This window comes from Periplaneta americana, chromosome 8, assembly GCF_040183065.1.
Source record: "Periplaneta americana isolate PAMFEO1 chromosome 8, P.americana_PAMFEO1_priV1, whole genome shotgun sequence".
Lineage (NCBI taxonomy): Eukaryota > Metazoa > Arthropoda > Insecta > Blattodea > Blattidae > Periplaneta > Periplaneta americana.
Genome location: NC_091124.1, coordinates 6,519,509 through 6,547,258, shown reverse-complemented (window position 1 = coordinate 6,547,258; position 27,750 = coordinate 6,519,509). Strand labels below are relative to the sequence as shown.

Genomic DNA, 27,750 nt, shown 5'->3' with positions numbered 1-27,750 from the left:
ATGAATTACTTTTTTGTTGTCCCTATAATGATTTTTTTTTCATATTGTAATACTTACTGTGTTTTAAAGGTTTCCTTTTTTTTTTTTTTTTTTCAGAAATGAATAGTTGTTACGTTTAGTTCTAAATAATGCAGAAATAAAGTTCTCTGTCAATAAATTAAACCAAAAATCAAATAAAACATGGTGTATGAATACTTTTTTTTACCAACTGTAGCTTAAATAACCCATTGAAGTAGAGAACTCAAACACCCAGTCACCTAGTTATAGTATTAGACCCGTGATCTTCGATCGCTTCAACACTGCCTTGAATTATCGAGCAGCTGAAGGAAAGGAATATACTTTTTATTAAAATATACAGGAAGGATTATCTTGACTTGGCATTCCATACTAGTGGTATGCGTTGGATCACATGCAGCAGGCTTGTACGGTAATGTGTCTGAGCACTCCGTGCCTCTCCTGTTATCGCTGTTTTTTGTCACTCACAGTCTGAAGTCCCGGGCAGCACGGCTCCGTAACTAATTCAACAGTTCATAGCATAAATACGCGTCAAAAATGACTTTCATACTCCATCGACAAGTCTATCATGCTATCAAAAAGGAGTGAGTTATATGGCAGTAAACATTTTTAATAGCCTCCCTATCGATATAAAAAATTAAATTCAAAACATAAAATTATTTAGGGCCAAATTAAAGAAGTACCTAATTTCTCACGCCTTCTATTCTGTAGGTGAATTCATGACATTCAATAACTCTTCATGAAATTGATACTAAAACTTTGTGTTGTACTAGTAGACTACTGGGTGTTCATTTCAAAGTGTGTCATGACGTCATTGTTGTGAGTCAGCGATTTGAAGCGAGTTTCAGCTTTTATGTCAGAGAAGTTGCCTATTAATCAAGGCGTTCAATCTGAACTTGAGAACGTGTACGGTATAACTTGAATGTCGTAGCAACAGATGGCGGTCTGTAAAGTCTGTGTGCTACCATAACCTCTTTGGAGCTGTGTTTTGCGCGGGCAAGTCGTACGCAGGGTATTTGTTATCATCGATTGCGTACGGCAACATTCCACAACACAAATCAAAATGCTCCGTGTCCATGTTGACCGTCCAAGTTAACAAATACGTAAGTAATCGCCTTAACCCTCTCCCCATATCCCGACAGTAAGAAAAAAACTCACTTCAGTACGTGTTTCCAAACAGTTCACATTCTTGCCACTACTGGCGTTACCCTACGTATCGGTAAGTAATCTTCAGAATGAACGCCGTGCTTGCTAGGCAACTTCTCTCGCATTTAGGTAATACGCTTATGCGGAAGTGTAGGAAGATTGAATTCTCTAGGCTCATCGGCTAGCCACATGACGACATACAGCGAGCCATGACACATTTTGAACTGAACACCCAGTATATTGTAAATCTCGTCTGTATATATTTCATCTAGACTGTGACTATAAATTAAGATTTTATAATAATATTAAGTTTTTTTGACTTGTTCCATATTCTAGCTGTGAAACAATGTATGAATACCATGGAATGTTAATAAATACAACACAATACAATGCCGGTACCGGTAGACCATCAGTTGACGTTCTTAATCCCGGTCATTTTTAATTCAAAGTTAGCAGCGTAACATACACTGTGAAACTTCTTCTTACTGATTAGGGTGCAATGCAGTGAACGAAATATTTTAATGTTATTTTAATTGTTTCGAAATTGTTGCTATTTTGTTTATTTTTGTACTCGTATTTTTTTCCTACCCTCTTTTTACAATTCCTTTTTTTCGATTTCTATTTGTACTACCTTTATTTTTTATTTATTTCTCTCTGCATTTGTTTGTCTGTTTATTTGTTTTTTTTTTGTATATTTCTATTTCTGGAGGTGTGATAGAGAAGGCTGATGACTGTAACTCCACCAGATAAAATAAATAAATAAATAAATAAATAAATCAGTAAATAAATAAATAAATGAGTAAATAAATAAATAAATAAGTAAATAAATAAGTAAGTAAATAAATAAATGAGTAAACAAATAAACAAACAAGTAAATAAATAAATAAGTAAATAAATAAATAAGTAAATAAATAAATAAATGAGTAAATAAATAAATATGTAAATAAATAAATAAGTAAATAAATAAATGAGTAAATATATAAATAAATGAGTAAATAAATAAATAAACAAATAAGTAAATAAATAAATGAGTAAATAAATAAATAAACAAATAAGTAAATAAATAAACAAATGAGTAAATAAATAAACAAATAAGTAAATAAATAAATAAGTAAATAAATAAATAAATGAGTAAACAAATAAGTAAATAAATAAATAAATGAGTAAATAAATAAATAAACAAATAAGTAAATAAATAAATAAACAAATAAGTAAATAAATAAATAAGTAAATAAATAAATGAGTAAATAAATAAATAAACAAATAAGTAAATAAATAAATAAGTAAATAAATAAATAAATGAGTAAACAAATAAATAAACAAATAAGCAAATAAATAAGTAAATAAATAAATAAATGAGTAAACAAGTAAATAAATAAGTAAATAAATAAATAAGTAAACAAATAAATAAACAGATAAGTAAATAAACAAATAAATAAATAAATAAATTAGTAAATAAATAAATAAACAAATAAGTAAATAAATAAATAAGTAAATAAATAAATAAGTAAACAAATAAATAAGCAAATAAGTAAATAAATAAATAAGTAAATAAATAAATGAGTAAACAAATAAATAAACAAATAAGTAAATAAATAAGTAAATAAATAAATAAGTAAATAAATAAATGAGTAAATAAATAAATAAATAAATAAGTAAATAAATAAAAATAAATGAGTAAATAAATAAATAAACAAATAAGTAAATAAACAAAAAGTAAATAAATAAATAAGTAAAAAATAAATAAATGAGTAAACAAATAAATAAACAAATAAGTAAATAAATAAATAAATGAGTAAATAAATAAACAAATAAGCAAATAAACAAATAAGTAAATAAATAAATAAGTAAATAAATAAATAAATGAGTAAACAAATAAATAAACAAATAAGTAAATAAATAAATAAGTAAATAAATAAATAAACAAATAAGTAAATAAATAAATAAGTAAATAAATAAATAAGTAAATAAATAAATAAGTAAATAAATAAATGAGTAAATAAATAAATAAACAAATAAGTAAATAAATAAATAAATAAACAAATAAGTAAATAAATAAATAAGTAAATAAATAAATAAGTAAAAAATAAATGAGTAAACAAATAAATAAACAAATAAGTAAATAAATAAATAAATGAGTAAATAAATAAACAAATAAGTAAATAAATAAATGAGTAAATAAATAAATATGTAAATAAATAAATAAGTAAATAAATAAATAAATGAGTAAATATATAAATAAATGAGTAAATAAATAAATAAACAAATAAGTAAAAAAATAAATAAATGAGTAAATAAATAAACAAATAAATAAATAAATGAGTAAATAAATAAACAAATAAGTAAATAAATAAATAACTAAATAAATAAATAAATGAGTAAACAAATAAATAAAGAAATAAGTAAATAAATAAATAAATGAGTAAATAAATAAACAAATAAGTAAATAAATAAATAAGTAAATAAATAAATAAATGAGTAAACAAATAAATAAACAAATAAGTAAATAAATAAATAAGTAAATAAATAAATGAGTAAACAAATAAATAAACAAATAAGTAAGTAAATAAATAAATACGTAAATAAATAAGTAAATGAGTAAATAAATAAATAAACAAATAAGTAAATAAGTAAATAAATAAATAAGTAAATAAATAAATGAGTAAACAAATAAATAAACAAATAAGTAAATAAATAAATAAATAAGTAAAGAAATAAACAAATAAGTAAATAAATAAATAAACAAATAAGTAAATAAATAAATAAGTAAATAAATAAATGAGTAAACAAATAAATAAACAAATAAGTAAATAAATAAATAAGTAAATAAATAAATGAGTAAACAAATAAATAAACAAATAAGTAAATAAATAAATAAGTAAATAAATAAATAAATAAATATTTTACTAATACAAAACAATTGCAACTTCTGAAACGTGGAGCCTGTAAGCTTGGACTGCCGTCTGGAAGGCCAGCAGACGGTGCATAATGGAAGCCACATTTCGCCGCGGCTTGCACGTGCTATTAATACACGACCGGCGAGATCAGCTCCCATATAAGAGCAAGGCGTGTCTGCACAATGCTGATACTGAATTGTACGAGTTACGAAGAGGAAGTGCTTTCATGTTGCGAGAAACCGACTTCGAATTTTTCACGGAATACGCGTTTTCAGAACTGCCGGAATCTCGTAATTTCACCTAAACGAAAAATACTGCGAGACATATTTTAGTGGAAGGAATAACTGGAAGCTTCTGTGACGTCACTTGAGAGCGATTTTCATCATCACAGCTATTGTTGTCATTAAACAGCAATGGTTTATTGATTCTATGCTTTGATGAAACGCCGTAATTGGTAATATTTTCAGAACAACGAACGAATATCAAGTTTTGTGTTTTGCTGAAAAAATACCTTCAGAGACATCAGGAATGCTTGGAGAGGCGACAGTCTGGCCAATGGAACTCGAAAGAAGCAAGGACTGCTGGGAGTCTCGTTCACTACGCATTCGTTCGTACGTCGAAATTCTTCGTTGCAGTGAGAAGGAAACGTGCGGAGAGATGTGCATAAAACAGTTGGTTTCTTTTGTACGACATAATCAGCTTGCTCAGAATATCACGATTTAGACTCAGTATATGCTGTTACTCCAATAGACGCTCTGCCACCGCCCAGTTAGCCACAATATCATTTACTACAATCAGACTAGAAATGACATGTTTTGAAAGTCCATAGCAACCAATATTTTCTCCAAAGCACAAAATTGCTAGAAACGACAGTGTTCTGAAAACCGTCACATTATACTGGAACACGTTGTACATACTCGTGCACAGTGTTCTGCCGAAGGGTAGGTCTTTCACTGCAAACCCAGCATTCTCCATTCTTTCCTATTTTCCGCCTTCCTCTTAGTCTCTTCATATGATCAATATACTATTAATATCTTAATGTCGTCTATCATCTGAAAAGTGATACGGTTTTCTTTATTTGAAATCAACAAAGGAAGCGATTTTCTTAATAACTGAGGCGGAAGGCAGTAGTGTCACCCTTCCTAGTGGTCGTGGTTCGCATACCCACGGGCAATTCACCCGCTATCATCAATAAAAGTTCAGTGTGTTCATTTGTTCGCATCTACGTCATATTAACAGAAAGTGGGATAAGAGTTAAAATTATACCTATGTGTGGAAACTGGAATATACTGTAAACTTGAATATAAAAAAAATGTAACCATGTCAGCCCTATTAAATTTGTGACTTATAATAAACACATAGGCCTACTTAAAAATGGAGAATAATAATAGACTTTAAAAATATTGTTCAATGCTTATGATGTCATGGTTAATTTTTTTATGGTCACGTTTACCCCAGTTTACGGCATGGACAATACTGTAGTTAATTTCAGAAGAAATGGGGAGTACGCCCCTGCGCTGGCTGTGACAAGAAGCGAGCAATATTATGCAAATCTAGCTCCCTGTGAAGCAGATTTCAATAATTTGAAGGGAAAAATTGTTTCGGGACCTTCGGCTGAGCGCACCAACACTCGTCCTAACGGAACTATCCAGGATTTTCATTTTATTGACTGTCCGTAACTCTTTAAGGCCCAATTGTATAAAACTCCCTGACTAAAGATCAACTTTGATCGAAGATCGAAAAGTGAACCGAGTTCTCACACTTTTTCTATTGTACAAAACTTTTCTGCGATCAAATTACCTTGGTTCAAATGCAATCTTAGTTCACGTGAAAAGGATTTGGCAACATCGCATAAACAGGTGAAATATGTGATGCGCGGATCATGTTGTACAAGTTTGTTCAGTGTTGCCAATCTAGTGACTTTAATTCTTTTTCAATAACAATTATTTCTTTTAACTTTTATATGGCTTAAATGGGGATTTAGCGACCTTTTTAGCACCCCATAGTGACAAAATTTAATCTTTCTTTGATAATGAGAAATCTAGCGACTTTACAACTACTTTTTGGTGACTTTCCGTACACTCTGTTGGAGACACTGGTTTGTTTTGTGCAATGTAAATAATGGCGGACAAATAAGAAGAAGGTTGACTGTTCTCCAAGTTGTTATCATCTTATGGTGTTTGATACTGCTAAACATAATAAAGCTTTATAAAACGACAAATTGAAAATTTATGAATGTACCTATCATATCAATTACTAATTAATGGTTGTTAGAAACATAATGTAATCATAGGTTATGTTATTTGATTCTGCTGAACACGATAGAGCCTTATAAAATATAAGATTGTTTGTGTATTAAGACAAGAAATTGAAAAAAAATATATATATATATATATAAATGTAACTACGATATCTATTAATATTAATAATAATGGTTATTCTATTTGCACAATCTGCCACTAGTATATTTCAAACAGGAAAGAAATAACTGAACTTGGATCATCTAACTTAATCGGAGAAATTTCTTCAGTCAAAGTTGACTTTAGTTTGAGACAAATTAATCTCAGATTAGACTTTATACAACACAAAATTCCAAATTCAGCTACAACGAGGATCAATTTAACCTCTGATCTAAGATTAAACGGTTATACAATCGGCCCTAAGTCGTGTAGACAGTTTCAAGTCCATGAAGAAATTTTCGATGTCGTGTGTAAGCAAAATTCAACTTGTCCGAAAGAACATAATCTAACTGGTTCAGTATACAAGCTGTGTAATCCTTTCGATCCGAGTCTTATTCACAATGTCTTCAGTTTCTCGTCCGTTCACTTTGGCTTCGACAATATGGCTGTCGGATTTTCTTTTAGTGGGTTATTTTACGACGCTGTATCAACATCTCAAGTTATTTAGCGTCTGTGATAATGCCGGTCCAGCACCGATAGTTCCTCATATTGGGTTGAGGGAAAACCCGGCTGTCCTATTCATTGAAGCAAAGTAAGTCAATCCTCCAAGCGACTGGCCGTTAGTCATCGACTCACTGCAGCATTTGAAACTTATTCAGTTCTTGATTTGCAAACCGAAAATTCCGGGCGAACTTAATTACCATATAATAATGTAAGAAGCGGTTTGTCAGCAGGACTGCTGCATTATACTTTCAGAGCAGGAGGAACAAGCCTGTCTGGTATTGTTGCGCTCACTGGTGAATATGTAACGCGCCGGGACACAGCATGGAGTTGTTCGCTATCTTCACCAGAGTTCAGGGCAGTGTTGCCATATTTAGCGATATGTCGCTAAATCTAGGGAATTTTGAATCAGTCTCGGCGACAAATTGTGTAAAATACGATTAGCGACTTTTCTGCTGACTTTTATATTCTTCCACTTTTTTCTTTCTTTGAAGTTAAAACATTCAACTGAAGTCATGCATTTCTTAGTTTCAGGAAAGGCATCGGTGCATGACTGAGTAGTCTAATGATTCATACGTGAAAGCCCTGATCTCATATATTTGTGATCAGTGATCAGGGGTGAAAGATGCTGATTCAATTACTCTCACAGGTTAGGTCTCTTTCTCAATGCTACTGCCCCAACACCCGTAAACTAAGGGCACCTTTGCCTGACACGTGACGAGTAGGAAGCTGCAGCTAATGTGATCTTGGTTCTTCCCCGAAACGCGGAGATTTTCCACTCCGAACCGACCCGAGGCAATTGAGTTTTGGAATTTTGTGCCGACAGTTCTTGTGAAGCAACTGAGACTAATTTTCGCTAGTTTTAATATATTTAATATACATTTGAAAAGTGTTACAATTTGGCAGAAAGTGTAAAAAAAAAAATGTTATGTTTTATTTAACGACGCTCGCAACTGCAGAGGTTATATCAGCGTCGCCAGATGTGCCGGAATTTTGTCCCACAGGAATTCTTTTACATGCCAGTAAATCTACTGACATGAGCCTGTCGCATTTAAGCACACTTAAATGCCATCGACCTGGCCCGGGATCGAACCCGCAACCTTGGGCATAGAAGGCCTAGGAAAGTGTATAGTTGTTTTTTTTTAAGATGGGACATGACAGTTAAGCGGCCGAGCTTGGAACTACAGTGCCATGTTGCCAATATGGACTACCACGCTGCCAGCTGATGGAAGCTAGCAATTGTCGTTAAGATGGCTGACGTTAAAACATTCATTGACAATTGACGCGAAGGTAAGAAAACAATACAAAAATCGACAGAGAATTAAACACGAAACGTACCAATGCTAACATTGCGTGCACAATAAATGTCGCCAAGAGAGCTATTAAGCACTCGCCATGTGCAAACGGTAAGTTTGGCAACTCAACCGTTGTTACCATAGCAACAGGCCTACCACGCTATGTGATATTCAGTTGTTTTTCCGATCGCAACGCTCCTGTCATGTCCCTCTTTCAAAAAAACAAGTATAGTGTCGATGATTGGAGCAAGCGCAGTGTATTCACAACCAGCTGTTCCACCTCAACATCACAGCCGTCAACAACACAACCAGACTCCGCAGAAGCGGCGACGACGAGGAAATTATATTTTTCTCCACATATGTATGTTTTTCTTATTTTTATTTAGTGATATTTTATTATTCATTTTAGCGACATTTCTGGGGATTTTTAAACAAACTTTGGAGAGATTTAGCTACTTTTTGTTGATAAGTTAGCGAGATTGTAGGGCGATATTTTGGCAACAGTGGTTCAGGGCGGGTCTTGATCTAGAATCTTCTTAGTGTAGTTCATGTTCAGCTGAAATTTATTTAGATTTCTTAAGGCAGAAAGACAGATTAGAAAGTAATTAGGCCAACATTTTTCAACACGTGGCACATTCAAGTTTTAATTTAAAATTCCGCAGCACACTCATATAATCTAAACCGGTTGCTCTTAACTCATAAAACATGTAAAATACGATATTTTCTAAGGTTGGTCCGTAGTGACGGACAAGATCGCAGTGAGGGTTCTTCTCGGGGTTCTCCCGGTTCCCCATATTAGGCACCTACATTATCCCATCAACATTTCTCCGACAGCATAGAAATTTATGAAAAATGTAAATGCAAGAGAGAGAGAGACAGAGCGGGACTATGCCGCATAAAAGAAAAAGATTGAATTACATAGATTACAAAAGATTATGGTTTGACGAAAATGTAGACACATAATACGGAAAATAGAACTATAGATGATATTAAACTAGAATTATAAAAAGATTTAAAAAGATCGAAGAATAGAAACGTTCCTGGAACAGAACTTAAAAAAATGACATCTATTTAAATTTGAGTATTTTTTATTCATAATCGCTTTCCCTTCACTAATTTTTCGCTGTCAGAGTAACAAAATCTACATCGACATAAAGCACAGTCCTCCTACCCCACGTCAGTATGACCCCTGTGCTTGGTGCTGCGGAACGTTCCAATGCTATCTTTACTAACGCCACCTATAATACAAATGACAAACTGTTGACTAAATATTATATCATATATGACTGTGTAAGAGTAATAATGACATAAGCATTTTTATACAAAATAATTACATTTTAGTTAAAATTTGTTAAAAATGGGATGGCTATGAAAAAATTACGTTTCAAAGATTTTATAAGGATATTCATGAATATGTTTTATTAGAATATTAATAAAGATACCGTAACAATAATAATAATAATAATAATAATAATAATAATAATAATAATAATAATAATAATAATAATAATAATGTGTTCGCTTCGTCTGCGATGTCCGTCGCGCTGACCACATTACCCCTTCCTTCCAAACTCTAAACTGGCTACGGCTTAACGAACGTAGAAATTTTCATTCTCTTGTTCTCCTTTTCCAAGTCCTTCACACCTCTACACCTACCTACCTTGCATCCCGTTTCAGTTACCTGTCATCATATCATAATCTCTTCACACGCACGCAAAATAGCCGCATACTAGCCATACCAACACATAAGACATCATCGTATCCATCATCATACACAATCTCGCTCTCGCGCTTGTGGAATACCCTACCCAGTGACATCAGAGACTGTCGGAATTTAGTAGCGTTCGAAAGCAAGCTTATTAAGCATTTTCTTACTGCGTAGAGTAGGTTTAATTTTTATTTAATCAATAAAAGAAATGCTTTTCTCTTCTTAACTTTTACAATAAACTGTCTAGCTTTTATTAATCAGTTCGGGTGCTATTCATAGACATTTGGCTAGCCCGCGCTACGAGCGTGCTAAACTAGCCCCGGCTATCGACTGGTTACTTGTACAGGATTCATATCATATCATATCGCTAACACTGGTTTATGAATACGAAAAACGTTAGTTCGCTGATCATCCACCGAAAGCCCGCGCTAAGAATGTCTATGAATACGGCCCTTAATCTTTTAGTACTTTGATTTTTATTGTATTTGTAAATTTAATATTAATTGTAATTATAATTGTAATTGTATTCTTAATATTGTAGTTGTAATCCCCTGGTAGAGAGGAAGAGAAGGCCTGATGGCCTTATCTCTACCAGCTTAAATAAATAATAATAATACACAATATTTAAAATATTGATCATGTAAATTGTGAACAATTTTAATAAAGTCCCGCCCTTGACAAAATTCTGCGTACCCCACTGTATATTTTTTTAAATTTTAGTAGGTTATTTTACGACGCTTTATCAACATCTGAGGTTATTTAGTGTCTGAATGAGATGAAGGTGATAATGCTGGTGAAATGAATCCGGGGTCCAACACTGAAAGTTACCCAGCATTTGCTCATATTGGGTTGAGGGAAAACCCTGGAAAAACCTCAACCAGGTAACTTGCCCCGACCGAAAATCGAACCCGGGCCACCTGGTTTCGCGGCCAGACGCGCTAACCGTTACTCCACAGGTGTGGACCCCCACTGTATATTTAAATTGTACAGCTTATAAATGAAGTCTTCATATTTCTTGCTTTTGGGGATGAAGACGACTCCTTTTAAGTGTAATATAAGGAACGAAAGTTTAACTTGTTATTTGATGCACGGTACAGAAGTAAATTAGCTACGTACGTTTTCTGCACGAAATTCCGTAAAAGAAAACATCGCTGCATCAGAAAAGCTTAACTGTTGCACCGTCTTTGTTTCCTAAGACCTGCTGAGTACGACATCGTCTGCGAAATGTCATTGTCGTGATAATCCCTGACGTCAACGGTTGGAGGTGAACAACCAGCGGCCCGCCGGCCGGCGCCAGCTCCCTATATGGACAAGATCGGACCCGCCCGCCCGCCGTGTGACTGGTTTCCGCCTTATAGGGCGAGGGCAGCTCCAGCCGACTGCCATGGATGAATATATAACAGGATGCGAAACTTACTGACTTTCCCGTAACACACACTAGAGGCGCTGTTGTAGAAATTTATCTTGCTGCCACCTGTTGGGGGGAGGGGCGTTATTACATCTAGCAGCGCACCAAGTAGCGAAAAGAGTAATTACTCCATGCATTTAGCAGCGCACCTGGTGACGAAAACGTTAAACTGTGCAGAAAGTATTCCCTCCCACCCTCATCAATATTCAAAACTAACCCAATTTAAAATAAAACATTTACATTTTTATTCCTCACAGCATCATCTACTGAAAATTCTTACCGGCGCCAACAGGAAGATAAAAGAGACGATATATTTTACACTATCCGATTAAAATATAACCAGACAGAGACAAAAAATAAAGCAAAAGATTAGATAATTGGGATTGTATTCTTTGGGTATTTATTGTACAGCGCAATGGAAAAGTCTGCAAGAACTACTTAGATAGTTCAATTTATTATATTACTATTACTTTACAATACATTCAACAACACTAGTTTACAACGTCCATAAACATCACTGTTTAACATACACTGCTTATACACACCCGAAGTATCACTTTATGTTCACTAATCAGCAAGTTTCAGTCCGCCATCTTGGCTCTTCGAGCAATATCTCGAACGGATAAATATAGAACTCTGGGTAATGTACCCAACACTTAGTTCTAATGTTCACCACCTACGACGTTGGGCGCTGATCATCTTATTTCAGCCCCCCGCCGCCAGATGGTGCTGACCGCAGTTTCGCATCCTATTATATATTTATCCATGCGATTGCGCTGTGTCTCAATACCGTGCATACATTTTATATTCCTCCGCTCGCGGAAGTGGAGTAGTTGCACACAACCCACTTACTGCACTGAAACTCAACTCAATTCTGCACACAACCGGCCATCAGCGTCCATGCGTGTCCTTGAATGGCGCGTGGGCAACTATAGAGCGTTGCGATCGGAAAAACAACCGAATGCCACATAGCGTGGTAGGCCTGTTGCTATGGTAACAACGGTTGAGTTGCCAAAGTTACATTTCGCACGTGGCGAGTGCTTAATAGCTCTCTTGGAGACATTTATTGTGCACACAATGTTAGCATTGGCACGTTTCGTGTTTGATTCTCTGTCGATTTTATATTGCTTTCTTACCTTCGCGTCAATCAATGAATGTTTTAACGTCAGCCATCTTAACGACAGTTGCTATAGTCCCGTCGCTCTAATTTCCGGTAGCCAATCACGTTGCAGGTCGGCTACATTTAAACGTGTGCGTCTTGTGATTCGCTGATGAAGATGTTAAGTATTTCCTAAGGCTGGATAAATACTTAATATAATCGCCCGCCATTTTGGCTCTTTCGTTGGCGTTCGCAGAAAGCACACGAGGACGTTATTTGCCGCTCAATTATTTGCTGAATTACAGTGCGTTTGATTTATTATCATAGGAGCTACGACATGATAATGTTTAATGGTGTGGCAAATAGATCCCTCGTGTGGTAGCGCGGCAACGAAAGAACAAAAATGGCGAACGATACTACCTACCAAGATTTTATAGAACCTTGACTTTCTAAGACGTAAGCAAAGAGGAGGAGTCACGCCGGGAATAACAGCGTCGCGACTATAGCTTCCATCAGCTGGCAGCATGGTAGTCCATATTGGCAACATGGCACTGTAGTTCCAAGCTCGGCCGCTTAACTGTCATGTCCCATCTTTAAAAAAAAAAAGTATAGGCACAGAGTTTTCGCACCCTTGTCGTCCACTGATCGGTTAAAGCTATGTCTGTCCGTAATTCGTTGAGCTATCGTGACGTCATTAATCCCAGAACCAATAAGTATCCAGATCCTTACACTATTGTAAGTGGCGCGGCTATTCAAACGTAGGCAACATTATGGCTTATCGTCTGAGATACTAATCCCTATGAAGACAGTTGGAAATGAACACCAATACAATGAAATACACTACTGGGTGTTCATTTCAAAGTGTGTCATGACGTCACTGTTGGTGAGTCAGCGATTTGAAGCGAGTTTCAACTTTTGTGTCAGAGAAATTGCCTATTAATCAAGGCGTTCAATCTGATCTTGAGAACGTGTACGGTATAACTTGAACGTCGTAGCAACAGATGGCGGTCTGTACGGTCTGTGTGCTACCATAACCTCTTTCGAACTGTTTTTTTTTTGTTATCATCGGTTGCGTACGGCAACATTCCACAACACAAATCAAATGCTCCGTGTCAATGTTGACCGTCGAAATCAATGTCAACAAATACGTAAGTAATCGTCTTAACCCTCTCCACATATCTCGACAGTAAGAAAAAAAAAGTCATCTTAGTACATGTTTCGAAACAGTTCACATTCCTGCCACTACTGGCGTTATCATACGTATCGGTAAGTAATCTTCTGAATGAACGCCGTACTTGCTAGGCAACTTCTCTGGCACATAAGTAATACACCTCTGCGGAAGTGTAGGAAGATTGAATTTTCTAGGCTCATCGATTAGCCACATGACAGCATACAGCGAGCCATGACACACTTTGAATTGAACAACCACTAGAACTGTGACGTAGCATGTCCGAGATCTGCTTCAGTTAGGGAAAAGGGGAAACAGAGCTAATATTCGCAAGTAAGCAGAGCTCATGTGAATATTGTTAAGCTTATTGCTTTGTATAATCAATCATAAATTTCATAAATAGAGCTCAGAAAAATTATTGCTTAAAGTTAGCCCTGGTTACTGGTTGCCATAGTAATTATTTTAAATGCGCCCCTGTTGTAGGAGCAGAGTATTATTTCTATGTATAAAACATTGTTGTCAGATAACAGTTTTTCTTTTTCAAATTTGAAAATGGTTATATTTGTTTAGCCTATTGTAACTCATCTATACTAATAATAAATCTGTAGCCAAAATTTTTCTGGTAATTTTCGATTTTCCAAAAAATAATTGTTGTTAACATGTCTAATTAACCATCCTGAGACCGAAAATCGCTTTTCTGAAATTTTTGTTTGTATGTCTGTCTGGATGTTTGTTACCTTTTCACGCGATAATGGCTGAACCGATTTATATGAAAATTAGAATATAAATTAAGTTCGTTGTAACTTAGATTTTAGGCTATATGGTATTCAAAATACTTTATTTAAAAGGGGGTTTATAAGGGGGCCCCAATTAAATAAATCGAAATATCTCGCTTATTATTGATTATCATGAAAAATATTACATAACAAAAGTTTCTTTAAAAATAATTTCCGATAATTTTTATTCTATACAAAATTTTGATAGGACTGATATTTAATGAGATAAATGAGATTTAAAATTACAATAACAACGCCATCTAAGGCGCTGTACTGAAATAAAAACAAATGACTTCGTCTATAAGGGGCCTTGGACAGCAACAATCGAAAGCTATTAAACATAGCCTAAGAGAATGTTTCTGTGTTTGTATGAAGTAATATCGGAACGGAAGCTAATTAATTGTTTAATTATTATTTCACCATTGGAAAGTGTAGTTTCTCTAGATGGACATAATTCTACAATGTTATTACAGTAACTTAAACATATAGCAAGTAATATAAAGTATACACATTAAAACTCATTCTCGAACGAATGAATCGATGCAGAATTCCAAAAGCACTGTTTCATTACTATCCATATGGCAAAAGATTTCTAGGCCGTCCAAAGAAGATTTTTTTTTTATTTTATTGGGTTATTTTACGACGCTGTATCAACATCTAGGTTATTTAGCGTCTGAATGATATGAAATGCTGGTGAAATGAGTCTGAGGTCCAGCACCGAAAGTTACCCAGCATTTGCTCGTATTGGGTTGAGGGAAAACCTCGGAAAAAACCTCAACCAGGTAACTTTCCCCGACCGGGATTCGAACCCGGGCCACCTGGTTTCGCAGCCAGACGCGCTGACCGTTACTCCACAGGTGTGGACTCCAAAGAAGAGATGGACTGAAAATTCTAGTTTGAGACCGTAACAGGCCACTTGGCCTAATACTTGTTAGGATGATGATGATGATGATGATGATGATGATGATGATGATGATGATGATTAAAACCAAATGATATGTCAGTCTTCATTAAACTATGGTTGCATGTAATAACAATTAAGAAACATGTTAAAGGAATTGTCATTGCATCAAATGAGTGTCTCTGGAACCACAATGATCGCATTTTAATTATTTAAATACAATTTAAATTAAGTAACATATTAAACGATTTATCCTTCTATCAAACACGAATGTTCCCTGGATCAAACGTCCTATTTTAATTATGTAATTACTTTATATTTATTTCTAACAGGTGCAGCAGAGCGCACGGGTATGGCTAGTAATTACATAAATAACTAATGGGTCAATTGAGGACCTAACATTATAAACGTGCTAAATGCCAAAAACAACTTTTTGAGATACTGATGAAAAAAACACTGCGAAATGCAAGTTGAGATACCTACAACACCATCTTTTGGCACACGAATGAGTAACAGTTGGGCTACAACAAATGATGTATGATGTTCTCATATGGATGTTCCTCCCTTAGATTGAATCAAATAAAATTTGAAAAATTGGCACTTAGCACATTTCAATTGGCAATGCTTATTAATTTATCACTAGTTTAGAAACATGGCTGCAATTTAAACAGCGCATCAACACAAAATAAACACTCCGCAGAATGAGTTATTTCTCTGGAACTAGACAAATGCATAGCTTTCAGCATCAGACCATCTATCGTTTTTATGCCTAAGTGTTCAGCTAAGTCAACTTTTTTACCACGCAGACACACAATAAGTCGCATAGTAATCCTTTATCCAACATTCCATAGCAATTATATAAAACACGATCCCTGCACCTCACATTTTAACAGAAAGCGATTTTTGTTTTTAGAGGGCCATAAATGTAATTATAAAATGTCTACGACTGTCTAGCACAGATACCGTGAGTCCTAAATTATCTAATTATTTTTAAATTGTATTTTATACTCACAGAGTACTATACAGTAAAAATTACGAAAGTTAATTAATCCGTTCGTAGTTTTATGCCCAAGGACAGATCTTCAGCCTGTCAAATACCTACTGACACAGGGTTGTAGTGGAGTTCTCCCGATTAGACATGTATAGTTGGACCATCGGATCTGTGCCCCCGTAAGATATGCGAACTGAACCCTAATTCCTTCTCAGCCTCGGTAATTCATTTCTCTCCCTGCATTCCTATCTCTCTCCTTTCTATCTCTCTCCCTTTCTGTCCCCCACTACTCACAATTTTGAGCCTTCTTGCGGACAGTTTACAATATTTGCACTTGCAGTCCAGTGTTGTCAACTCAACATGAATACTGTAGCACGGAGTGGTGAAAGAAATATTATTAAGCAAGTACGTAATAGCATTTTGCGATAAAGAGAAACAAACAGGTCAATATCTGTTTCCTATAAACCAGGCAACGAAAAGAGCAACTGATATCACAGGTGAGGCTTATTTTATTTCAATTGATTATGTATTAAAATTACTTACTTAACTAATACTAATACAATATGTTATGTAATTTATGTATTTTATTTATTTTATTGGGTTATTTTACGACGCTTTATCAACAGCTTAGGTTATTTAGCGTCTGAATGAGATGAAGGTGATAATGCCGGTGAAATGAGTCCGGGGTCCAGCACCGAAAGTTACCCAGCATTTGCTCATCTTGGGTTGAGGGAAAACCCCGGAAAAAACCTCAACCAGGTAACTTGCCCCGACCGGGAATCGAACCCGGGCCACCTGGTTTCGCGGCCAGACGCGCTGACCGTTACTCCACAGGTGTGGACTGTAATTTATGTAGGCAGGTCAGAACTCCTAATAAAGAAAATCAGGAGAGAGGGAGTCTGTGCAGGAGATGAAAAGCTAGAATCACCAGAGAAGAACAGACCAATGGAACTTTTAATTCTTGTAGATCATATGAACCGATGTATTTTAAGAAGAAAGATACAAGAATTTTATACGATGCAGAAAGAAGTTCCGACAATGGAGAAATTATTGAAGGTTGCGAGAGAAGCTACGGAAAGTGATTCGAGACATGGGATTTAGGTTTAAAAACTGTAGAAATACAAGATGTATTTTGATTGAAAGAAATGATATTGTTGCATGGAGGACCAGTTATTTATGGCACCGTTTGACGGAAGTTTGGCAACATCCCTATTCGGGAAAGTTCGTGGTCTGCTGTTTAACGTGGTGGGAGGAAAGCGGGTGGAATGGAGTGAGTACAGGCGTTAACTTTTCCAAGAACGACAACAGCGCTGAAGGGGCACAGATCCGATGGTCCGACAATACATCATTCTATAGTATTCCTTGCGTCCAGCGGGTGTACCTTTTGTCCCATCTAGCCGAACAATTACGCAGTGATAACTCATTCCGCCCGTCTGTCAAGCTCTATAATATGTTAAACAGTTCAGTTCTGTTGTTAGAGTACTATCGAAAATAGTAACCATCTAATGGATTATCCGAAGAAAAAAAAACGTTATCCTTTTACTTCGCATAACGTAATGTTTTGAATAAGTACTTCTGTGTGGTACTCTGTACACGTGCTGAGGCGAAGTCGCTATGTAGACAGGTGTCATCAACCAATCCCGTTCCTTGAGGGCGGAGTGATATTTTTGTTTATAGCGCAAACTTGCTACAACCTTAAGGGGAGAGGATGGTTTTTTTGGTGAAAAATGAGTAAATAAAAAAAAAATTCTTTAAAGTACTCTGCGATATGTGTGGAATGTATAGCATAACATTTTGTGGATATTTGCGCCCTTATCGGATGTTGAGTCGCCATTTATAAACTTCCTGCGTTATGGATTTTTAAATCACTCGCCCACTTTTATTGTTCTTTCCGGTAAATTAAATTTTCAATTTTTTTTTTTCTTTAAAATACCCTTCGATATGTTTGGAATGCATTGCATAACATTTTGTGGGTATTTGTGCCCTTATCAGATGTTGAGACGCCATTTTTAAACTTCCTGCGCTATGGATTTTAAAATCACACGCCCGCTTTTATCGGTCTCCAGTAACTTCATTTTATTTTTGCTACATTCCAGACAAAAATGGATATAATTTCTGAACTATTAAAGATACAAGCATGAAATTTAGAACACACATTCTTTAGACTATTAGGAAACTTTTCTCTGTAACAGAATTTTGTTAATTGATTTCATTTAAAAAAATACGTCCGTTCGTTTGTAAGAAAGGAATTCATAAAATAGTTATTAAATTTTAATTGTTTATTTTACAAACGTAGGGACTAATATCAAAATTTTGTTACAGATAGTTTGTAGAACACGCTTTCGCAAATACATTGCAAAAAACTGTTTGAATCTATCTTTAAAAACGGTTTAGATATATCGGTTTTAGTACAATCCTGCAATGGGTATATATATATATATTTTTTTAATTTGGGCCCCCAAATATTTTTTTAAAATATTTTTATTTGGTTTAGTTGCCACAGCTATGAGCTCTTTACATACAAAAAATTAATATTTTACACCAAATAGGAAAAAATGTTAAAAAAAATACCATCCTCTCCCCTTAAGGAATTGCGAATTGGACTTACCGCGACACTCGTGGGCGTCCTGCGCAGACGCGCGGCCCCAGGGGGCGTCGTTGTAGAAGGGCAGGCACTCGTTGCAGTCGGGTCCCGCCGTGTTGTGCTCGCAGCGACACACCCGGCGCACGCGGCCGTCCAGCGAGGAGCTGGCCACGCACTCCGACGCGTGCCCGTTGCACTTGCACCTGCAAGTTAAAATAACTTCGTGACTGCACAGGAAGTGTGTTCACACGGGTTACTATGGCAACAACAAATCACAGCCCTTGTGACCCATATCATGGTCCATGTCGTGGATCTTATCGTAATTCTTGTAGCACATATCTTGATCCTTATCGTGGTCCTTATTGTTGTGTTTGTCGTGGTTCATGTCGTGATTCTTGTCATGGTTCTTGTCATTGTCTTTGTCTTAGTCTTCGTTCTTGTTGTAGTCCTTATAATAGTACTGGGTGTTCAGTTCAAAATGTGTCATGGCTCGCTGTATGCCGTCATGTGGCTAGCCGATGAGCCTAGAGAATTCAATCTTCCTACACTTCCGCAGAGGTGTATTACCTATGTGCCAGAGAAGTTGCCTAGCAAGTCCGGCGTTCATTCTGAAGAGTACTTACCGATACGTACTGTGACGCCGGTAGTGGCAGGAATGTGAACTATTTCGAAACATGTACTGAAGTTTTTTCTTACTGTCGGGATATGGGGAGAGTGTTAAGACGATCAGCCTACTTACGTATTTGTTGACATTAATTTCGACGATCAACATGGTCACGGAGCATTTGATTTGTGTTGTGGAATGTTGCCGTACGTAAACTATGATAACCAAAGCCCGGGACTTCAGCAGGTAAACAATACGTACAGGTTAAGTATGAAAGGAGGTTTACTGAACCCTGACGCTCTTTACACACAGTGAGCATACGATACGTACACGGGTGTTCCAGTACAGACTACGACAAAAATAACTTCTCGCCCAAACTTTAGTGTAATAATAAAATGATTACGTTACGTTCGACAAAGTGAACTGCAAAACAGTACAGAAATATAATATTAATTGCAAAAACAAATCTTACATTCATATGTTAGAAATTAGTTATTCCTCATACTATTTTGTTTACAAACACGAACCATATGATTTGTTGCAATGAAGCACAACACAAATTCTTAAATTATCAAATGAAAAGCTTCTTCTATTTTCTGACAAACAATTTTTTAACTGAGAAAAGGTTCTTTCAACATCACATGATATAGTGGTGGCAACTTAAACCATGCACCACTCACTATCACAATCACTGTCAATACTGTTCAAAGCTTTGTGTATTCGATTTGTTGTTTTATTTCGAATTTCACAAAGTTTGGAAAATCCAACGTTTTTCTTGAGAATCTTTTTAAACTTCCGTTGCACCGACATACTTTTTTAATCTTCATTTTGAGGGATTATCTATTACAAACAATCAAAGTAACATGACATTAAATATTCTTTACGTAGATTTGTTTCAGACGGGGCAATTCTGCCCGTATACTTCTCTATAAAATTCTTGAAGTGGGGGTTTTCCAACTTGTTAAAAGGAATGTTGGAGCTCACCATCATTTCACACAAATCCCGGAAAAAAATCATTGTGTCTATCAGAATTTGAAACAGAAGGCGCGCTTGCTTCCTTCTCGTTACGTATGAATAATTGTAAATGAGCTTCATGTCTCTGAGTTTTGATATGCTGTTCTATGTATTTGGGACTCTCGCCCTTTATTACAGTGTGGCACGCGTTACATGTGATATTAATGCTATCTGTACAAAAGCACTTACTTTCGTGTACTTCCACAAGTTTCTTTAATTTATCCTCTTTTTTTCAGTGAAACTTTCGGCATAGTAATTGAGCACGTAGACTTGTACTCGCCTGTACTCTTGCAATGCTAGCTATCAACTATCAGACAACCATCACTAGTATGAAGTCGAATGGGCAGTCTTTCGGGACTAGGCGAAGGAAGTTTCTTTACAAACACAACCAGAAATATATACTTTGTGTATCATTAACCTGTTTTTAAACTGCTGAACTCCCTAGGCTTGATGATAACAAATACCCCTAGTACGACTTGCCCGCGCAAAACACAGTTCGAAAGAGGTTATGGTAGCACACAGACCGTACAGACCGCCATCTGTTGCTACGAAGTTCAAGTTATACCGTACACGTCCTCAAGTTCAGATTGAACGCCTTGATTAATAGGCAACTTCTCTGACATAAAAGCTGAAACTCGCTTCAAATCGCTGACTCATCAACAGTGACGTCATGATACACTTTGAAATGAACACCCAGTAGTTGCTGTTGTCTTTGCCGTGGTCCTTATCGTGGTCCTAGTTCTCTTTCTCATAGTCCATATCATGGTCCTGGTTCTTGTCGTGATCACTATCGTGGTCCCTGTGGTCTTTGTCATTGCTCTATATTTATCATTTCTTAATAACATTTTTTTTCCCCCCTATGATATGTGACCTTTTGCCACACGGTTCCTTCCATTACTTACTTACAAATGGCTTTTAAGGAATCCGAAGGTTCATTGCCGCCCTCACATAAGCCCGCCATCGGTCCCTATCCTGTGCAAGATTAATCCAATCTCTATCATCATATCCCACCTCCCTCAAATCCATCTTAATATTATCCTCCCATCTACGTCTTGGCCTACCTAAAGGTCTTTTTCCCTCCAGTCTCCCAAGTAACACTCTATATGCATTTCTGGATTCGCCCATACGTGCTACATGCCCTGCCCATCTCAAACGTCTGGATTTAATGTTCCTAATTACGTCAGGTGAAGAATTCAATGCGTGCAGTTCTGCGTTGTGTAACTTTCTCCATTCTCCTGTAATTTCATCCCGCTTAGCCCCAAATATTTTCCTAAGCACCTTATTCTCAAACACCCTTAACCTGTGTTCCTCTCTCAGAGTGAGAGTCCAAGTTTCACAACCATACAGAATTATTGTAGGGATTCGTAACAAGCTGTTTTTTACGGTGATGGGTTGTTAGCCCTTCGCCCAATCCCCAAGCTGGAGGACCACCCCTTATCGGCTGCCCACGACTGCTTATTCAATATATTCGCAGCTACCCTCCATATCTGGAGGCCGTCACCTCTATCCGCAACCTGAGGACGCGCCATGCCATGGTGATAGGGACCCCTTCCATACTTTCATAAAAGATAGTGTGACGTAATCAGGGACCTGTACCAGAAATGGACAGATAACTGATAACATTTTGACTGATGTATACTTTGGAATAGAGTGGAAATACGCATGCACTGCCAGATGTCTTCCTGCATGGTTACCTCGATATCGTGTGAAACTTGTGTCAGAAAGTCTTGTGCATAAATTTGTGAAACCTCTTCTTCGAAGAAAAAGTTTTCCGGTTTTCTTGTTCTTTCAAGAGAAAAGAATATAACAGATTAACGAATAGGAAGAAGAAGATACGAAGACATTATTATGACGTGAGGCGGGTGATTCATGGCCCACTGCTAGCGTAGTTTCCGGAGAGAGCGTAACCATTTCTCCGGCACTTCTACAATACGTAACAATACTAACAAAATGTTCAATAATTTGGACATACCATGTTCACAGTCGTTGCTGAAAATGGCCCCGTTTGCCGCCACACAGAACTGACATCTTCTGATAAACGAACGAACAACACTCTGACATTCTAATCTTTCACCAATCTCAGCTAATGTTTCTTCTGTAAGAACACTACGTTTTCTGTTTGATTTTCGATTGTTCACTGAGCCCGTTCCTCTAAATCCTTTACCGAGTCTCCTAATTTTTTCGGCAGAAGGCACAGATTTGTTTGGAAACTTTATTCCTAATTTAAGTCTTGTTTTCGCATAGACCTTCGTACACCTTTTAATTACGTACTGTACATATACCTGTGGCGTAGCATGAAATTTTGAACAGGGGAAGCTAACTCAAGTTGTCTTTCATGCAATATGAGAAAACGTATTACAAAAATACAGTCTTAAAATAAATAGTAGTCAATTTCAAGTCAGCAGTCGAAGATTGGTTGGAACCTCGTAAATAACACCAATAAGGCATGACCTCAAATGGTACGTAGTATCTCTTAACAAACAGACACGTACACGTATAACATTAGCTCACTCCCTGTCATACTTAGAGAAATCACAATATTAGTATCATTACGTAAGTATGCGTCTGTCTTTTGGTTGTATCCTTCATTGACAGCAAGGGAGTTTGTCATTTGTTTTTTAAATCACACTTTTGTTCGTAAGTCAGTCTTGATAATACAATTGTCCTAAAAATTCAAGTAAATCAGTGTCAGGAACTGTTATTTCACTGAATAATTTCAAATTATTCAAATCTGCTTTACAGGGAGCTTCACCTGAAAGACTAGATTTGCATGTTATTTCACTCATTATTTATTATATCAGCCACAATGCACACTAACACTTCAACTGAACACAACTCACGAAAAGGGATAAGTCGGAAACTACTTATTTTAAATGTTAAAGCTAGCTTCTTGCGAGCCTTGCGACTAGGGTAGTTTAGTTAGAAAGGGATGGAAAATCTGCGGGGTGGATTACACAGAAGAAACCAGTCTGCTTGGAAGCTGGTGTGTGCAGGCTTCTTGTTTACTGCTGCATCACAAATCATCCTGAGCTGCCGCATCACAATATTTAACACGTAAATATAAATTCTATTAAAATTAGTAAATAATTTTCTCCATAAACTGCAGATTTATTATGAAATTATTATTAACTGGGGAAGCTAAGCTTTTTAGCTTACTACATTGACACTACGCCACTGACATATACACACGTTCACGCAATGATAATTTGTTGGTAGACATTAAAATACACAATAATAATCACTAAACCTTAGCGCGCGCACGTGCCATGGCAGAGATATTGGTGCATCTTACCGGGCTCCCACGGCGAAGTCCGAGATGGCGTAGAAGTAGGACCGGAGGACCTGCTGGTCGCCGAACACCTCGTCGCCGAACGTGTTGAGGCGGTCCAGCGTGATGCGGATGTCCGTCGCCGTCACCCACTCCTGCAACCACACAGCTTGTCAACCACGGCTGTTTCTGATATATCATAACTATAGTCCGACCATCGGATCTGTGCCCCCGTAAGATATGCGAACTGAACCTTAATTCCTTCTCAGCCTCGGCAATTCATTTCCCCCCCTGTATTCCTATTTCTCTCTTTTCTATCCCTCTCTCTTTCTCTCCCCCACTACTCACAATTTTGAGCCTTCTTGCGGGACAGTTTATTTGCACTTGCAGTCCAGTGTTGTCAACTCAACATGAATACTGTAGCACGGAGTGGCGAAAGAAATATTATTAAGCAAGTACGTAATAGCATTTTGCGATGAAGAGAAACAAACAGGTCAATATTTGTTTCCTATAAATCAGGCAACGAAAAGAGCAACTGATATCACAGGTGAGGCTTATTTTATTTCAATTGATTACGTTTCAAAATTACTTACTTAACTAATACTAATATAATACAACTTTTTTATGTAATTTATGTAGACAGGTCAGAACTCCTAATAAAGAAAAACAGGAGAGAGGGAGTCTGTGCAGGAGATGAAAAGCTAGAATCACCAGAGAAGAACAGACCAAGGGAAACTTCAATTCTTGTAGATCATATGAACCGATGTATTTTAAAAAGAAAGATACAAGAATTTTATACGATGCAGAAAGAAGTTCCAACAATGGAGAAATTATTGAAGGTTGCGAGAGAAGCAATAAATTTCCAAGGAGGGAGAGAGACGCTACGGAAAGTGATTCGAGACATGGGATTTAGGTTTAAAAACTGTAGAAATACAAAATGTATTTTGATTGAAAGAAATGATATTGTAGCATGGAGGACCAGTTATTTAAGAAAATTGCGAATTTGCAGAGAAGGAAAGTATATTGTGTATTTAGACGAAACATGGATACATCCACATTATACTGTTAAAAAATGCTGGCAAAGCGATGATGTTTCTGATGTAATTTCAATTTAACCAATAAATATATACTGTAATAATATAATTATCTGCAAACAATCGTAAGTCAATCAGCGTTATTAAACTTACTTAAATTAAATTATGAATAAGTAATAATTAACCTTACATTATTATAATAAATATTCATGACACTGTTTGACGGAAGTTTGGCAACATCCCTATTCGGCAAGGTTCGTGGCCTGCTGTTTAACGTGGTGGGAGGAAAGCGGGTGGAATGGAGTGAGTACAGGCGTTAACTTTTCCAAGAACGACGACAGCGCTGAAGGGGCACAGATCCGATGGTCCGACAATACATGCATATTTCTGAAAGTAAATTTGTTTTATTCCTGGGAAACGTTGTTTTGTTTCCATAGAGAAGTTGTCTATTAATAATCAACATACCAATGAACCAACAAGATTACAACGAAGAGCTAAACACAATCAAATACATAGCACAAGAAAACGGATACAACCCAAACACAATAGACAACATAACACGTAAGACAAAACATAATCACAAAACATAAGAATACAACACAAACACAAGAACACAAAAAATACATCACACTAACATACGAAAACAAAAACACACACAAAATTGCAACCTCATTCAAGAAATTAAATTACAACATCGCATACAGAACAAATAACACTCTACAAAAACATCTCAACACACAAACAACACAAACAAACAAATACAACCACACAAGCGTATACAAACTCAAATGTAACAACTGCAACAACTTCTACATAGGACAGACAGGCAGATCGTTTCAAACACGTTACAAAGAACACATCACAGCCATAACAAAATTACAAAACACCTCCACATATGCAGAACACATCACAAATGCCAACCACACCTACAGAGACATCAACACAGACATGGAAATACTGCACATCCAACCAAAAAGCCACAAACTCAACACACTAGAACAATATGGAAAAAAAAACACACACACACACACACACCCACCCACCCACCCACCCACCCACACACACACACCCCCACCCACACACACCCACACCCACCCACATACACCCACCCCACCCACACACACACACCCCCACCCACACACACCCACACACCCCCACCCACACACACCCACCCACCCACACACCCACCCACACACACACACCCACCCACCAACCCACCCACCCACCCACACACACACACACCAACCCACCCACCCACCCACACCAACCCACCCACCCACCCACCCACACACACCCACCCACACACACACACCAACCCACCCATCCACCCACCCACCCACCCACACACACACACACACACACACACACACACAAACACCCACCCACACACACCCCCCGCGGCGCGCGCGCGCGAAAACACACCCCAACGAAATTCTCAACACACAACTCAACTTCAAAACACACACACTCTTTGACTCTACACTATACCACAGGAACACACCCTCACAGGAAACAGAACAAGTGGCGCCAAGACCAACAACGACCAGTTCTGAAGATGACCCATAAATAGGTCGAAACATGTTAACGAGGTACGTTGAAAATTTAACACAGGAAAGTCTTACCATACATATTCCGAAGTGATACAGTGTTAAAGTTGTGTAATCAAGATGATATTAATAATCCTTACTACTATCTTCTTTCTTGTCATCCTACGTCATTCATTTAACCTTTTTCCGTGTCACGTGATCGTTTGGACTGCGGTATTGTTATATTTTGTTATTTTACGACGCTGTATCAACATCTCAGATTATTTAGCGTCTGAATGAAATGAAGTTGATAATGCCGGTGAAACGACTCCGGGGCCCAGCACCGAAAGTGACTCAGCACTTCTCCATATGCAAAATCTCAACCACGTAACTTGCCCCAACCGGGATTCGAATCCGAGCCACTTGGTTTCACGGTCAGACGCGCTAACTGTTACTCCACAGGTATTATAACAACAACATGACATTCGAAATGACGGTCTTTAGGAAATGCAAGCTACCGATTAACAGGCCTATTGCCTACGAACGGATTTGTTTTCACTGGCTCCATACTTCTACATCTTTGACGGTTTGTCGTATCTCTCACTGAATTCGCCCCATTCTACAAACTAACTCAGACATTTTGTCAATGCAGTGAATACTGTCAGGCATGGACTGCTAGCAGCCTACAGTTGTGTGCAAGCTGTCTACCATGCATGATCGGGGCTGAGAAAAACTGAATATGTGAGCTCCAAGCCTGTTGATCACTTGCCTCACTTCGAGTTCCGCTGTTCCGCTGAAGGAGCTCTAGGGACGTCACCTATAAGAGTGGGGTCTGCACATTGAAAGTGCCGTGTCCTCTCGCAGTGCAAGTAGAAGCAGAGTGAATTAGCCCATGTACTGAGGGTAAAAAGACTAAATTTTGTGGGGATGAGGAAGTAGGTCCGTGGCCCATTTCTTTCAGGGCTCATCCCGACATTTCTCTTAGCGCTTTGATAAAACCACAGGCAGGATGAGTTGTCCCAATCGGCTCTTTGGAGTATACTGAAGTATGACGAGGATGCCACAGCCAGATTTGAACAAGGTCATTTCAGCAGAGGTTGCGGTATTCAAGCGGTTTTGTTAGGAGAGATTTTCAACAGTAATCTCACTACAGGTTTTGATTTATCTAGAGAAATCAAAACTCGAGTGGGATTTAATTGACTATTACACGATTAGAAGAAAGTATATAAAGATTAGAAGTAACGAAGTACTCCAATACAATAAAATATTAATTGGCTTACGAAAATACAACTGTCTTCAAATGTATTATTCTACCATCTCAACATTACGCTAGATATGATTATGATTATGTTTTCTTGTTATCAGTTGTGCCAACTATGGAATCTTCATTGAACTCTGTGGACGGTTACTAGTCAA

General features: G+C 36.8%; 1 protein-coding gene across 1 annotated transcript in view; it reads right to left on the bottom strand.

Annotated features, from left to right (window-relative positions):
- LanB2 (laminin subunit gamma-1) overlaps positions 1 to 27,750 on the bottom strand; it is a 219,832-nt gene that overhangs the window by 107,083 nt on the left and 84,999 nt on the right. The window contains exons 5-6 of the mRNA XM_069832299.1: positions 23,799 to 23,929; positions 18,913 to 19,091 (exon numbers count right to left, since the gene is read on the bottom strand). Of these exons, the coding sequence (XP_069688400.1) occupies positions 18,913 to 19,091; positions 23,799 to 23,929 (310 nt within the window). The remainder of the gene's footprint in view (positions 1 to 18,912; positions 19,092 to 23,798; positions 23,930 to 27,750) is intronic.